The following is a 17,006-nucleotide window of genomic DNA, read 5'->3' on the forward strand; positions in this document are numbered from 1 at the left end:
GAGATAATGACGTGTTTTTCCCAGAGAGTTTAGAAAATGGCAAAACAAGCCTTAAAGAAAATAACATGTCATTTAAAGAGATTGTAGTGAACAAGTGGAATCATTTCTCAGGGCATTGGTGGAATAGTTCACTTGGAAGTCTTTGAGTATTTGAGTCCATGTGGTGTGTTGGGAGGTTTCTGTGTAAACTAAACCTTGTACCTTATCAAGAACCTCAGTGCCTCCACACACACACACACAGCTGTGAGCAATAAGCCTCCCACCCCCCAACTCCTTCAGCATCAACCTCCTGAATGCGTGCGTAAAAAGGCAAGTTTACCCAAAACCGGTTGGCTGGGCGGTGCACACACACACAGACACAGACACACACACACACACACACACACAAACACACACTCGAACCGATGGATGAACTTCAGCTGGATAATGGATTAACGCATCAGACGACCAGATAGCTACAAAACGCACAGCACAGCGCGCTATGAACTCCAGATGTCAATGTATTGGAAGAAAACACCCACCCACACACACACACACACACACACACACGACGAGGGATGACTCACAGGTTTAGTTGAATAAGCGAGCTGCCGGTGCGGACGGGGAGATTCTGCGTGGGGTATTTCAATTCTTTCTGGTACTTAAAGCTTCTCCCAACTTGTGCTTTTTTATGGAGAAGAGAAGCCACAAGGACTGACAGTTTTCGCGCTGCGCTGGTACCAGATATGGAGAGCGCGCTGGAGACCTCCGGACGCTGGTGCGCATCTTCTTCATAAAGTGCGACACTTCGACACAGGACGGGGCCTAAAACTTGTCTAAAACTTTGTCCCCAAAGTCAAAGTTGCTGATAAACGGAGGACGAGCTTATTTAAAAGGAGAACAGTTTGAGAAACTTTAACACAATCTTTTCCCAGGAAGCTTTGAAGATGCGTAAAGAGGTGGAGAGGAGATTTCACACGCTGCTCGCGGTCTGCTCGATACTTCTCGTCGGTTTGGGGGTTTCAGGGTTTCCAACCAGACACAAGAATGTGGCCCACAAGGTGAGTTTTTTTTTCCTTCACTATATTGATTATGTGTCGACTCTTTTTGAAGTTTAGCAACAAGTTTTAAAAAGTTGCAAAAGTCTTAAAATCACACCTGCTGCTACAGCTAAACGACTTTGTTGTCCAAAAGTTGGCTATAGCTTAGTGCTCTGGTGCATCTCTGCTCCTTTTTATTGCTAAATAAATACAGTAATGTTAGACTAATTTCATAGTCTTACTTTTATAATATCCTTCACAGTGTTATACAAATATGACGAAATAAAAAACAAAAAAAACGTGTTGCAATGTGAATGAAAATAAACTTGATTCCCATGCTAATATTGATTAATAAGGTCATTGGCAGCCTAAGTGTTATTGGTATAGGGGAGACCGGGGGCAATTGTAACATTTTTTGTGGTTTTGATGTCATTACTCAAAAACCTCTCGAGCTATTTGGAAACCATTTGTATGTAGGTATTTACTTACTTTAACAGTCATCAAATGTGTTTTACAAGCAATATTAGAGTCACAATAATGATTGAAACACTATAAGTCAAATCTCCCTCCATGTGCAGGGGCGATTGTAACAATACAAGTAATACCTTCATATAAATACCAAGGATTACAATAAACTACCAAGAATATACATATAGTTCAAACTATTTAATATCCATTCAAAAATCAACTACGTTCATACTCGTAAAAAAGTATGAGACATCAGTTTGTCGTTTGGCAGGCAGAGAAGGATCATCACAGATAATGAGTTTCATGGTTCCGTCTCGTTTCTGATTGGAGATATTTGAGATGTTCCACAATTTTTTGGAATACATCCTAAAATTAACCAGAATATATCCTAAAAATAATGAGGATACGTCCGAGAGCGAATGAGAATATATCAAGGGACCATTGTTACAATTGCCCCCGGTTTCCCCTACGACAGACACTAGAATCAGGTACCTTTAGGGGATTTTGAAAAATATTATAAGCAAGTAATTTCTCTTATTTTCAACGTATAATCAATGTTTATTTGTCTGTTTAGTAAAATTTGAATGTCATAGAAAAAGTGGAACAAATGTGCTCTTTTTCAACGTCAGTTTCCATCAAATGATTCAATCAATTAGAGCTGAAATGATAGTTTTCTCCTCAGTGCTTTCTTTTGTTGCACTTCTCTCTCCAGGTATAGTCAAGTTTGCTATCACTGGGCATACGCCCAGCTGTAATAAATCCAACTCTCTACACACACACAGTGTGTGGTGTGTCTATGGGAATGTTTGTGTTACACGCGGACATATTTGGATATCAAAGCCTGTTTGTGTGTGTTTGTGTCAGGGTTCAGTTTTTGCCTTTGAACTCTCCGTCTTGTGTGGCCTCCCGTGGATGCCCTATTGGGACTCTCTCTCATCATCTGTCTGATTGATGTCAAAGTAAGAAGAGACAGAGAGGGAAAAAGAGGGAGGGAGGGAAGAGAGGAGAAGGGAATGATTAGTGAGAAGATGAAAAAATTTCACTGTGGCTGTTCATTTCATTCAAAAGACTACAAATGTGCGTCTTCGCTCTGTGACCTGCTGGATGCAGACCGTACGTGGTGGATGGAGAGGAGAGATTAGCAGAGGAAGAGAGATGGAGGAGGAGGGGAGGCTCAGTAAAAGCGGGTAACGAGATGCTTATGTAACCAGAATAAGGCGAGCCCTCGGCATCTCTCGCACCAGAGCTCGGGTCAAGTGTCATCCGTCTGATTGTTTACATTGGCTCTTTTTTGTGTTAATGTGGAATTTCCTGTTTTTGGTTTTACCCCCATCTCTCAGCGAAGAAGACGAGGAGGGGTTTGTGTTGGAAGTGGCCTCGTTTCTAAATATTGGGACCTGTTTGCCCCGACTGTTTTGTACCCCCGACCTCCACAACCTCACCCCGAATACACCAGGCATGCATTTGTTGTTCCATTTGCAAAAGACGGCGATCAAAGCGCGTCCATAGTTTATTGTTCTTGTGTAATGGTTTGGAAACAGCCAAGTGCAGAGGCCTTTGATATCTGCGGGCACATAAATCAGGGCTGCCACACCGCCTGCCTTCCCAGCCTGCCCCCCCAACCCCACCGGATCCCGTCCCTGCCCCTCACCTCAGCCCCTGCTGCCCCCATCCCGTCTCCCGACCTCCTCCTCCCTGACCTCAATGTGTGTCACCATCAGCAGTAGCAATGACAGTAGCCCAGAATGGATCCAGTCTTTTCAATCTAGTGAGAGGAGGACACAATGCGTTGCTAAAAAGAGTGGATTTGATGTTTGTCTGAGAAGAGACCAGACTGAGGTCCCCCACTGCATCCAGATAGTCTCCCTGTTAAACACGCTGCATGCCATCAGCCATCGGGCCTTTGATCAGAAGCGCCCCACTACAGAGAGGAGGAGAGCAGGATCAGAGAGAACGAGGGGGAGGAAGAGAGGAGGAGGAGGAGGAGGAGGAGGAGAGTGATATACAGGGCGAAAGAATACAGGATCCAGATGTGTAACAAGACGAGATGAGGAGGGTGTGAAAGTATGTGGCCTCTCCTCATGACTCTGGACCCTCTGTGTCTGCGTGAGTGTGGAGGTGTCGGAGCATGTGTGCGAATGTTGGTGAATATTGTCACTGCTGCTCAGATCTGACAGTGATGCGCTCATGCTGCTAATAACAGGCTAGTAATGGGGTAAGATGGAGAACCATGCCAGAGGATTGCGTCAATAAAATCTTATACGAGACACCAGGCGTTAGGTGTAACAGAGAGAAGATGCAGCATGGGTCTGTTGTTGCTTGCTATGCTCACATAAAGATGAACGTTAGCTCTTTTTGGTATTAATTCTTTGTCATTTCTTGCCAGATTAGAAGTATTAGCAGTGAAAATTTGGTATTGGTGCATTCTTATAACAAGAAATAGATTTTTCATACATGGGAAATGCACAAAGAGTTGGTTTTTCAAGTTAGCCTGTTACTTGGAGAAATAAAAAAAAAACTAAGCAAGTAATTACCCAATGCAACTTTTAAACATTATTTTCATTATCAATTAATCTGCCGATTGTTGTCTCCATTCATCAATTAATCATTTAGTAGTACTCGTGCCCGTCCGGAATGGACCAATTGCTTAGCCCCCAGAAGTTACCGCGACATACTGTACATACCGTGGTATGGCTGCTTTTACACGCCAAGTGTGAAGTTGATTGGATGAACGCGTCTGGAGATATGCACAGGGCAGTCATACAGACAGAGAATTTAGTTAGATGATGTCGTTACAGCGCCACCTATTGGCCAAATGGCACCAAATTTGTCATGTTCACCAAATGTGGTGACAATAAGTGTTCAGGCGATATGACATTTTTTGTAATATAAGCTGTGCCCCCAGCGTTTGAACTAACTTTGACGGCCAGCTATAGCAAAACAGTATGGATCATCAACAATCGTTAAAAGTAACTTTTTCCGCTTTGGTCCAGAGATGTTCTGTACCAAATTTGGTGACGATTGCTCAAAATTTGTAGGAGGAGTAGCAAAAAATCTGATTTGGATAAAATTAAAAATGGCGGAAAATCAGTCAAGATGTGTGTGGTTTATATGTATAGATTCATCTGGACCCACAAAATCCAAGAAAAAAGAATTTTGTTTCTGAAACTTACGGCTCAAAAGTTACAGTCTAAAATGTAAAGTTCATTTCTATAGCGTCACCACATGGCCAAATTGCACCTCATTTGACACTGCACTCCCTTGAGTCCTGAGCGATACACCCACGAAGTGTGAAGTAGATCATATGAGCGGTTCTCGAGATATGATAATAAAAGGGAGGGACAGACAGAAAGAGATTCCTCACTTTATAGTTAGATCTATGATTAATCTGCTGATTGTTGTCTCGATTCAGGCAATAGTTAAAAAAATGTCCATCCCAGTTTTCCCACAGACCAAGGTGACGTCTTCAAACGTCTTGTTTTGTCTGACCAACAGTCCAGTTTCCAAAGATACTCCTTTTACAAAGATGTTAAACAAAGAAAAGCAGCACATTTTCACAATTTAGAGGCTTTATCTGTGGATTTTTAAAAATCTCATGATAAATTACTTATTTATTATCAGAGTAGTTGCCGATTTTTTTTCTGTCAATCAGTTAATCGACTAATTGTTTCAGCTCTACTTACTTTATATCCACTGCTGAAGACAGGGCCAATTTACATAAAACAATAGCAAAATTAAATGTGTTCCTCAAAATCTAAAATCTCCTAAATGTATGTTCAAATTGGCATGTACTATTCTGTTAAATTGTGCAATATTTTATGTATTAACAAGTTAAAAATCCATGTACAGTGTTTTCAGCAGCATTGCTATAATTGGTCTGTTTTCATGGGATGTTGAGTTTCCTTGGCACAAAATGTGGTAAATGGTCAATTTGTATTTATTGCAATATGTGTAATATTTACTTACAGTATTCAATTACAGAGAGAATTTGGCTAAAAGGTTATCTACTTGTCAGCACCAGTTTACAGTTTATATCTGGGGAGGGGGCCAACTTCTCTTCATCCATCATTTATCATGCTTGATGGGCTTCTCCTCTAAACAGGCATTATGTGTTCACATGCTTGAATTTGACCGACCACATGACTTCTTTATGGGACAATCGCAGGCAGCCAGTGAAAAGTACGCCCCGTTCTAGAGGCCATACGTATAAATCATCAACCATTTGGTCATTAATTCCGACATTTCTTCTCCTCTTTAGCCCTCCAACTGCAACCGGTTTGTTCTGAGCAGACCGCAAACTGGCTCATGTCAAATCTCAAGGTCCGGTCCGATCATATGTTTGAGCCAATTTAGCATATTCAGGATGCTATAGACGTGAGTGAACGGCAGACAAGGGTTCATTAGAGGGTTTGGATTTTGGTTTTTGACCAGTGTCAGGCATGAAATAGATATGAGTCCTATTAGACATGAAACACTGGAGATGCAGGCCAACAGAAAATCCATTTTCAGTGACTATATTCCACATACAGTACATATATCTTCAATTCCTCCTGCTGGGGCTCGGTAACTGTAAAACCTGAAAGGTCAAATTAAGTGGCGTCCGTAGTGGCGGCAGCACAGCAGGTTCAGACACGCTCGCACCAGCCCAGGGGTCCCACGCCTCCCAGGCCCTCTCATTAAAGCTAAAAGAGGATCTCTCTGGCACAGGCCCCTCTTTGTCCACGGCCTGGATGCCATGACTGTTGTGGGAAAAAAACAGAAAAGAATGAAATGAACGAAGGCTGGTTGGTTGGATGCCTCGGGGGCTTTTTGGAATTGCTGACCAAGCTACAAAGTGGTAGATGGTTTCAAGGTTTCTTCCTGGAAACAGAGCACTAATTGTTTGTATATTGATCAATGAGCCACTATATGTCTCAGTCGTCCTTGTTCTTTACATTATTCAAGGTTTTAAGGCATTTCCTGCCATCCATTTTTCCCTTAAGTCATTTAATCTCTTAAATCATCCCGCTAGATTCTTGTTTCTGGTCCAGATAAGCTCTTTACGTTGCATCTTTACTTGTACTTTCAGGGTCACGGCCACCCGATTCACAGTGGTGGGGTCCAATATGCCACTGAGGCTTTGGAGGAGCAGAACCAGGTTCAGAGTCTCCTGCCTGAGCCACACGGCCACCAGAGGAGGTGGTCCCACCCTCAGCACCGCTCCGTCGGTGTTCTTCCACAGCCAGAGCCTGAGGAGGAGACCAAACCTTTCATCCTGGATCTCAAGAACTTTCCAGACCTGGCCAACGCTGACATCAACTCACAGAACCCCAACATACAGGTGAGTCTGGAGAGGGGAGTCGCACACATTTGGAGATATGCGGTCTTTGAGTTTCCTAGACAGCCTTATTTATTAAGTGATGGCTTAAATTAAAACCATTTGTGCAAGGAGAACATTTAGCCTTTTATTGTGTAAAATTATCTGTAGCAAAATCAACAGTCTCTCCGTCTAATCTTAGCGTTCCGGCTGCGTCTTTTTTTGCTACTATTTCATTAAAGTGTAATAAAGGAAAACGGGCTCTGTAATCATAATCGTCAGCCATTACGTCCTCATCATCTCCTTCTAAATTGACCCCAAATTTTCAAAATGTTGCTCTGTTTAACTTATCTCAGGGCAGTTATCCTCTCCAGCTCTGGTCACTGTAATCAGGATGTGGTTAGAGGGACATAATGATGTCTACATCAAGTACAGAAACCGATGAAGACTTTTCATGTAGCATATAGACCAGATGTACCAGATATAGACAAATGAAAACATTTCCAATCCTCATACATCTTTCCTAACTGTGAAATTAATTTCACAACAGTTACATAAAGATATTCCCCGTAGTCTCACTGTTGCCTGGTCTTCACATCAGCTGAAGTGGGCCCTTGGAAGTGCTGTAGCACCGAGGATGAGTCATATCGAGGTAATGAGAGGTAGTTATCCAGAATAAATGCTCACATTCGCTCCCCGAGAGGATCGTTTAGTTGGCTGAATGCTCATGCTCACGTCTGGCTGGCTGACTTGGATCCAGGGAGCGGGTTCGCCTCGCTAAAAAGACTTCTCCGCCGATTTGAGTTAGTTGATTTCTTGAGAACAATTTGTAACTCAAGCGCTAAAAAGTTTTGGAGGTACTTGACTTTTTTCATGACACATAACAGGAAAAGCAGAGTTAACACAGCAATCCTAGACAGTTCAATCACCCGTCATTGTCTTCTACTCACCGTTATTATGCCAAGTTTGGTCTGCCAATCACGCTACAATTTGTAGTCTGGTTATGCTAGTTCAGACTTTTAGGTGAGAGTTGTTCAGCTTCACAAATATTGATGCTGTTCAAGATCATATCAGTAACACAGATGAATGTGTTCATGGGTACTTCCATAGAGTGTATATAAGAAGTGGACGTAGTCACCGTGACGTCACCCATTGGTTTATGGACTGCCGCTTTGAAGCCTTGAGTACCGCATTTTGATTGTCGCAATCTTGTTTTTTTGCAACAAGAAGTGACACAAGAGGGTGGAGCTAAGTAAAACAATAAATAAGACATTTTTAGGTGTTACAATTACCTCATTGGCTTCAGACCCAGAGGTTGCCTGCTGGTTACTTGAGATTGACAAAGACCCTTTGTTTTTTTATGTAGGTAACTATTGAGGTGGTGGACGACCCCCAGATGGAGGTAGAGATGGACCTGGCCAAGGAAAAAGACTGGCTACCCTCCTCTTCCTCCTCACCCTCTTCCACGGTGGATTGGCTCGGAGGCAAGAAGCTTTTCTGGCCCCTTTTCTGGAGTTACACCGACGCGGACTCCAGCGAGGACAGCAACAGCCGGTCGGGCGTGGAGGACACTGGCGAGGAAGAGGAGGAGGAGGATTACTCCCTGGATTACGGCAGCGAGGAGCCCTTACCCAGTGGAGTGGGCGGAGACTGGGATACGCGCTGGAACGAAGGCTGGGATCCAATGCAGAGCTACTATGGTAAGGTTTGCCAAGTGGTACGCTCGCTGGTACAGCCACACAGCTCTTTCAGATATGACTTCATCACACTGATTATGGCTTTTAAAAAATTACCAAAATTTATCCTGTGGGTTTTACCAAAAGAAAAAAAATGCAAAAAGGGAAAGTATGGGAATGTAATTAGTGAATTTATCATATCAAAAAAAGAGATAATGTCTGGGAGGAGAGACAGAGAGAGAGAGAACAACAGGGCGGCTTAGGAAGGCTGCATGTTAACTGTCTTCACAGTCAGAGAACCAAACGATGCCAGCATGCGAGGCAGCATGAGCACTCGACCATCAGGACATTGTGGGTTATGGGCACTTTGAAGTCGACACTGGTCGTGCTGGTCGCAGAGGCCCGCCTTTTGAAGATGGGTCCGATGCGCTCGCTAATGGCAGCGTGAGGCCGGCACTGTTCCCTGGGACAAAACAGCCCTCTGCTTGTGGACAATTAGAGGGCAGATTTGGAACACAGAATGACAGGAGCCATTCGGCCGGCTCTTTCATCCTTTCCCCGGGACCCCGTGGGCCCCCCCAGACCCTGGCGGCCCTCGCTGCCCTCCGCGGCTCGGCCTTTTGAGCCAGTTCAAGAATTTCGGGGGGCTTTCAGGGCTCTGCATAACTTTTACAGCTCTTTTTCCACCCTCTTAATTCTGCCTTCCTCTGGTGGGAAAACATGTTGTGTCTCAGCTTGCACAGACCACTTATTCATCAGTGAAAATAGTAAATAATTAGAGAGAAAGAGAAAGGTGTATGTTGTGATTGAAAGGGAGAGAAGATGGAAAAGAGAGATAGAAAAGGAAAGAAAAGATGGGCTCGGCAGCGGGTAGGCCGATGTGTGCGAGTCCTACTGTAGATCAGAGGCTTACCACAGCATAAGGCTTTCATTCTTCAGAAATTTTCCCATAAATACAAATCAGTGCATGATTGATCTATTTTGTTTTTCTAAGGTTTTTGAAGGTTGCACGAACCTCTACTGCTCTATTGTAATCTCAAAATGTTCTAGCAGGTGGCTAGCATTCACTCTTTAACTGTTCCCATATCCGTTATACAACCCAATATATAGATTTGATGTGTTTAACTGTTGTGCATGCAGTCGAGCCAGCAAAGGGCAACAATGCCTATTAAGTGGTCACATCTAAAGACTCAGCGAACATAAATCAAGGATGTCTGCCTTAGCTTCTTCTGTAATTAAGACTCTCCTGAGACCTCATTCCCGTATGGCCACATGGCGAGCTGGCAGCGCCCACAAAGTCAAATTTGGGTGCTCGCTACACCCAAGCTGGTATTTCTGCACCCACCTCGCCTTTAATCAAGAATGACTTGTTTTCAGTGTTATTAACACCACAAGGAAACATGGTGCGGAGGCGGACAGCCACAGCACAGCTTCTCTCTCTCTAATTTTACTGAGGCCTGCTTAAAAAGAATATGGGTTTGCATGGGAAAGGTTAAACCAGGAGAAAATTGTCATTTATATGGACGGAGACAGTCCAGTGCTGGATTCGACTGTTGAAGCACATACTGAGTTCACTTTAACACATAACTGTAAGGTGATTTTGTTGGATTTACAGGTCTTTTTCCTTGTATTTATAATCAAAATCAACCCTTTGAAGCTGCTTCTTATTAGTTTGTTAAATAAAGTACATCTAGTAATTGTAATCTGTGCCAGAAAGCATGATGTAAAGCTCCTGTAACTGTGTATATTTAATTCCATGCTTTCATTTAGTATTCCTCTCATGATGATAGTTTTTGCAATATGAATTATATTGTGCTTTTATCTTAATAGAATCTGAGTTTTCATCGTAGTGCAAAGTAAATTGTAAGACTTCAGGCTGAGTTTGTGACTCTGTTTGTTTTCCTTTCCACAGAGAAGGAGACAGATGAGTGGACTCCCTGGTCTCCCTGTTCAGTGACTTGTGGAAACGGTGAGAGGAAGAGGACCAAATCCTGTGGCTACTCCTGCACTCTGACAGAAGCCTCTAAGTGTGACCTGGAGCCTTGTCCTGGTGAGATTATGTTTCCCTTTTAAGAGAGAAAACCAATAAACTGAGGCCAGAGTGTTTGGATATTTTTATTCTGCTTTCCCAGCTGGTTTTTAATCTACTGCACTCTCCTCTTTGTAGGTGATGTCAACACTGTGGTAGAGCCTTTCCCTTTCGAGATGGAGAATGGCACAGAGCCGTTTGGGACAGGTGAGTTTTTTCTAATGGGAAGTTCTCCATAACAGCTTTCATTAGCTTATATCATCATGTTTTACCATGTTTTAAACCATTAACCACAAGCTTATTTATTTATACTGTACAGTCTACACTTTTAAAAAGCATACTCAGTCAGACATATACTGTAGTTGTAGGTATATGATGGTTCCTCCTTGGCTAATGGATTATGGCAGCATGCCACTGATATGCTGTCACAAGGGAATGTGGAACTGGTTTGCTCAATACTTTAACATAGATGTTTATTAGGGCTATCAATCAATTCAAATACTTAATCACGATTAACCGCATGATTGTCAATAGTTGATCGCGATTTATCGCAATTTCATCGCAATTTCATCGCAATTTCATCGCAATTTCATCGCACATTTTTTATCTGTTTAAAATGTACCTTAAAGGGAGATTTGTCAATTATTTAATACTCTTATTAACATGGGAGTGGGCAAATATACTTGCTTTATGCAAATGTTTGTATATATTTATTATTGGAAATTAATTAACAACACAAAACAATGACAAATATTGTCCAGAAACCCTCACAGGTACTGCATTTAGCATAAACAAATATGCTCAAATCATAAATTGGCAAACTCAATCCCAACAGGCAACAACAGCTGTCAGTGTGTCAGTGTGTTGACTTGACTATGACTTGCCCCAAACTGCATGTGATTATCATCATAAAGTGGGCATGTCTGTAAAGGGGAGACTCGTGGGTACCCATAGAACCCATTTTCATTCACATATCTTGAGGTCAGAGGTCAAGGGACCCCTTTGAAAATGGGCATGCCAATTTTTCCTCACCAAAATTTAGCGTAAGTGTGGAGTGGTATTTATCCTCCTTCACAACAATCTAGTATGAGATGGTTGGTACCAAAGATTTTTGGTCTAGTTTAATATGATACCAGTAGTATTCTAGCTTTAAAACTGAGCCCGCTACAGCCTAAAATTGCAAGTTACGTTAATGCGTTAAAGAAATTAGCGTTATGCGTTAACGTGTTATTATCGCGTTAACTATGACAGCCCTTGTGTTTATAGATGCCAGACATAGAATTCAGACTTGACTACAAAGTAGTACCTACTTGACTACCAGTAGCGCTACCATGAAACAGTAACAAACAATTTCATGTGGTATTACTGTCCTCTTTCCAACAGATGTGGACAGCTGTGAGAAGTGGCTCAACTGTAAGAGTGAGTTCCTCCAGAGGTACCTCCACCAGGTCTTGTCTGAGCTGCCCAGCTGCCCCTGCTCCTACCCCTCTGAAGTGGGGTACACTGTCGTCAGTGTCTTCGATGAGGATCACGACCGCCCGTTCCGCTGGCGTGATGCCAGCGGCCCCAAGGAACGCCTGGACATCTACAAGCCGTCAGCGCGTAGCTGCATCCGCTCGGCGCTTTCCAGCGACTCGTCTACGCTCGCGGCGCAGCACTGTTGTTATGACGATCGCGGGCGGCTGATCACGCGAGGGAAGGGCGCAGGCACGCCTAACCTGATCAGCACCGAGTTCTCACCCGAGCTGCACTTCAAAGTAGATGTGCTGCCTTGGATCCTGTGCAAGGGAGACTGGAGTCGCTTCCATGCGGTGCGGCCACCAAATAATGGATTGAGCTGCCCAGAAAACCCCCATGAAGACGTGTTCATGAATGAACTGGAAGAGGCCAGGGAGTACTGAGGGACCACAGCCAAAACTACCACTTCACTCAGAGAGTCAGAGGGCCCAATCCTAATTTGAGAGGAGACTGCCTACTTTAAAAGCTCATGAAATATTACATCTAAACCATGCATCATGCATTGACTTGGAGCAAATGCACATTTGTGATTGGGTGTTTAGGTATGACGGTGAAGTGTGGCTGTCTCAAGTTAGGATTTGGCACAGTGTCCTGATATCAGGCTCGGCTGAACTGAACTGAATTACAAGAATGGAAAAAAAATGCAGTGTTCTCCCATCGCTTGCCAACCTGTTCCACATCTGGCGTAACATCAAGCTCTCTCTCTTTATATTCAGCACACTCTCCTGGGTGCGTGTAAGCATGATGTCTACCTACTGGCTTTTTTTGATGGTGTCCTGGAGCGCTTGTGATTGACAATAGCAACATATGGTAAACATCCTGATCATGCTTCTTGTAGGTTTTACATTAGGAAATGTATGAATGTGGGCTGGTTATATTGATGAAACAAACACATGCATGGGAAGAGTCCAACAGATGAGTATCCCAACTATGCTGCTACATTATAAAATCCTTCAGGTTATACAAAGGTGTTAAGGGGAACAAGACATCAGTAAACCCAAAAGATGCCACATGCATTCCCAGTAATGTACATTTCAGCCATTCTTTCGGGACACTAAAATCAGTAATGTTCGAAGAATTTGGGATCTCAACCAGAGAAGCTAAAAAGGATTTGAAACAAATTATCGAGCTTGCTAGTGAGAATCATGAGAATAGCCCAATAGAGCAGCACATTTGAAATGTTTCGTCACACAGATTGATTTCATGCGTTTCCTCACATTTTCACAACCAGGAAGATATATGATCTGGGTGCCAAAGAGTTAAAAATCAGACTGTTGGTGCCTGTGTAAATCCAGCCTCCTAAGTCTCTACGGTGCAAATGTAGGAAAACAATTAAGTTCAACAGTGAGTAGATTGTGCTCATAGAGCTCTACAATGTTCTCAGGGGACCAACTGACCATGATAAACAAATTTGTTCATTTACCTCGACAGCGGAGCACTATTGGAAGTGCACTGGGGTAAAGATTAGCAGGAGGGTATCGGATGTCTAATCCAGATTGTAATGATGAACAGATAATGCTTTTTGTGCAGTTTCAGAAAGCAGTCGGAGCCCTTATAACTGAATAGTTGATGCATTGTGTGTGGTAGAAAGATGTCATTGCTGCTTAAGCTGTTGGCTTAGGGTCTTTGGGTTTATGCACAGAACTTGATTGGATAGAAAGGACATTCCTACACAAATAAACATTCCTGAGAGGTCATGTAGTTGGAGCCCTTACCCTGGCTCACATAGGAGTACAGGTAAAGGCAACATGGAAGTCAAATACCCATAGTGCAAGGGACTGAAAATATGTTGAACCATAATCAGAATAGTTTTTAGCATTGTAGCAATAGCTGTTTCAAGGCAGTTATGTTAAATTGACGTAGAAATACCTTAAAACTCCAGGAATCGCCCTTTCTATCCAGTCTAATTCTATGGATGTTCGCTCCAAACCTTTTTTTCAGGAATTCTGCTTCCAGATGTGTATATGCAAACACGCATTTACATTTTGGAATCACCGATCATTTTAAAGGAAGGCACTTTATTTAAGGTATATATTATGTATACAAAAGATATATCAAAATGTACTCATGTTTGCCATTTGTTGTGTTATTGTGAAGGGAAACTCGCCAGAAATGCTGCATTGTTCTATGAAAGTGCGTATATCAAGTGTTCTGTTGAGGAAAGCATGATCTTTTTGTGATTTCTGAATCTAGTATTACATATATGGTGTTGTACAGTATTTATTTGTCTATTCTCTTTTTTTTTAAGTTTGCTGAAGCTTTGAAATGTCTCTATACTCAACATGGTGCACTAATCTGACTGAGAAATGAGGGCACCCATTATCAAAAGGGAAACCACTTGCCTCATATCACTTCATACAGCAACATCAAGTGTCTGTTTCATTCTACTTTGTACTGCAGTGCTCTATGAATATGTTGTCGCAATTATGCTGAAGAAATATATAAAAACCTTGCATTCATCATCTGACTTTTTAATGTGTCCTTTTCTTTTTCCACACTTTAGATGCTGTGTAGTGGAGCCAAGCATAGCATAGTAGCCTGCTGTAGAGCAAAATTCCTTAAAACTCAACTGAGTAGTTATACGCTTTTATTGACTGACATACCAAATGTTTCCGTACCTTTCCTCTCCAACAAGACAGGTACAGTGCAGCAAGCATTCCTTTAAACTGCAAACATGTCACTTCCTTCTTTGCAGCAACAGGCTAAATATTAAGACAGCCAATGGCAGATACTGTGCCAAGACCACACATGTTTAAAACTTCCTTCATATCAGGATATTAGCAAAGAAGAGTTTAATGTTAAAAGAATAGTTTGACAATTTAGGAAATATGCTTATTCGCTCTCTTGCCGAGAGCTGGATGTAAAGATTGATACCAGATTAATGTCAAACTATTCTTTTAAAGGAACAGTGTGTTACATTTTGGGGTATTAGCAGAAATGGAATATAATATTCATAACTATGCTTTCATTAGTATTTAATCACCTGAAACTAAGAATTGTTGTGTTTTCATCAGCTTAGAATGAGCCCTTCATATCTACACAGGGAGCGGGTCCTCTTCACGGAGTCCACCATGTTGCTCTGCCATGTTTCTACGGTAGCCCAGAATGGACAAACCAAACACTGGCCTCAGCGAGAGGCTTTTGTACGTTACCTGAAGGCCACCGTAGTTCTCTGACACGCTTGTGAAACTGCGGTAACATGAGCCGCGCAGCGCAAAACCGTAGTACCGCCAGCCGCCGTCTGACTTCAGTTGCTCCTAAAGTAATGTTATTGTGGAACGGATGGCCTCTGAGCGAGGCGAACGGCGTTACCACGGTTTTTCACTCGGTAGCTCACATTACTGCAGTCTTGGAAAGGGAGGAATTGGAAGAGAGGTACTCAATTGCAATCTGCAACCACACCACTAGATGCCGCCGAATCCTACACACTACCTTTGACATAAAACTCTTCTTTGCTAATATCCCGATATGAATTCAGACACAGGAACATTCCCCCAAATGTCAGATTTCTATAAATGTTCATTCCCTTTAACAGTCGAATACGAAGTCAGACCATCAAGGGAAGGTCCCTGTATCCAGTGGTGAACGTCCTGTCCACATAGCTGAGCCGGTGGAAGCTGTGATGCTAAATTGTTTAATAATCCGTAAATGCCATTTGTGGTTTTGTGTGTTAGCGTCTTGCCTTGATGAGAAGTAATGTGTTGCATGTGGCTCTAATTATTCATCTACATTACCTTTTCCACATTTAACCGATCCTGAACACAGCGATGACAGGATTCAATTAGGTATCACGCATGAGTTCTCCTGCTAGCACATGTTAGCATTCCCTCAGTTTACTCTGGTTTTATCGTCTCTCGATCTGACATTGGTTTTCTTTTTTAATTGAGTTCATGTCTAGAAGTCAAGTCCTACTTTACATTTTCTGCCAGACTTCTAAACAATCAACCACAGCCTTTTGAAACCATGAATGCTTCAGGATTTACAAATATGTTGTGGGCATTCTTCTGGTGATTCACGAGAGTGACACATTTGACATGAATACGACTTTCAGTTGTGGTTTTAAAGTCCAAGCGTGAGCAAGAGGGATGTCCGTGTTGGCTAGAAATTCCCGTAAATTCAGATTCCAGAAGCTGCATAACAAAATCATACAGAAGGTTCCTCTCAACCAGACGAAAAATAGTCCTGCTAATACATAAATGAAACCTCTTAAGCCCCTGCATGCCTAAACTAACAGCCACCATCACTGTCATCCATCTCCGCTGTGATATCTAGGCTGATCTATTTCTCCCATCATGTTGTCCGAGGCTATACTCTTTCCGGAGGATTAAATAACATTGAGATTAAAAGTTCAAAGGTCGGGGTAATGCAAATCCATAGGCTTAGGCAATCCCAATACTCCATTTAGATACTCTAATTCCTGTAGGTCATGATCCTTCACTTACTGCTCTCATTGACCCAAGAGGGGGGAAAAAGCCTGGTTATGCGTCAACACAATAGAACATTAGGTCAAAAGTGGGCCACAGTTAGCAGAGGATGTACTGTTATGTGTATAACCAAGGAGATACTTGGAAATCCATCTATCCATCCGTGTGGCGAGTATCCACTGTTGAGTGAATGATACGGAGCTTGGTGGGTCTACCGTGGTCCTTCAGTGACTCCTAAGTTGACTACAGATGAGTGCTGCGTGGAGGGAAGCCAGACACATGTTGACCACATTGCTGCCGCAGAATAACCGATAAATAACCGCAGATGTGTAGACAGAGGAGAAAGCAGGGAGAGAGAGAAAACAAAAGAAAGATGAAAAAGGAACACAAAGGAGAGGGGAGGTTTCAAAACTCCACTGTGGCCAGAAGATGTTATCTGAATTATTGAATGAAGCAAGAGTTTCCCGGGCGGATGCGTGCACTTCACAGTTTATGGAGGAGCATGTGTGTCATGTCACTGAGGGAGTGCACTGTGGTTATACAGAAGTTCGAGCCGACCATTGTGTTTCAATTCAG

The 17,006-nt window shown here is 42.7% G+C and overlaps 1 protein-coding gene across 1 annotated transcript; it reads left to right on the forward strand.

The window, feature by feature from the left end:
* The first annotated feature begins 161 nt into the window (after positions 1-161).
* On the forward strand, positions 162-14,466 carry ism2b (isthmin 2b). Its single transcript, XM_074614758.1, has 6 exons — positions 162-1,040; positions 6,556-6,807; positions 8,150-8,483; positions 10,372-10,509; positions 10,627-10,695; positions 11,872-14,466. The coding sequence occupies exons 1-6, from the start codon at positions 927-929 to the stop codon at positions 12,387-12,389; spliced, it is 1,425 nt and encodes a 474-aa protein (XP_074470859.1). The 5' UTR covers positions 162-926; the 3' UTR covers positions 12,390-14,466.
* The last annotated feature ends 2,540 nt before the right edge of the window (positions 14,467-17,006 follow it).

The sequence above is a fragment of the Sebastes fasciatus genome, chromosome 18 (assembly GCF_043250625.1).
Source record: "Sebastes fasciatus isolate fSebFas1 chromosome 18, fSebFas1.pri, whole genome shotgun sequence".
Taxonomy (NCBI): domain Eukaryota; kingdom Metazoa; phylum Chordata; class Actinopteri; order Perciformes; family Sebastidae; genus Sebastes; species Sebastes fasciatus.

Bases quoted from the DNA above. Each gene is read 5' to 3' on its own strand.
- ism2b (XM_074614758.1), top strand. From the start codon at position 927: ATGCGTAAAGAGGTGGAGAGGAGATTTCACACGCTGCTCGCGGTCTGC. The intron at 8,484-10,371 runs GTAAGGTTTGCC...TCCTTTCCACAG, and splicing joins TCCAATGCAGAGCTACTATG to AGAAGGAGACAGATGAGTGG. The intron at 10,696-11,871 runs GTGAGTTTTTTC...TCTTTCCAACAG, and splicing joins CACAGAGCCGTTTGGGACAG to ATGTGGACAGCTGTGAGAAG.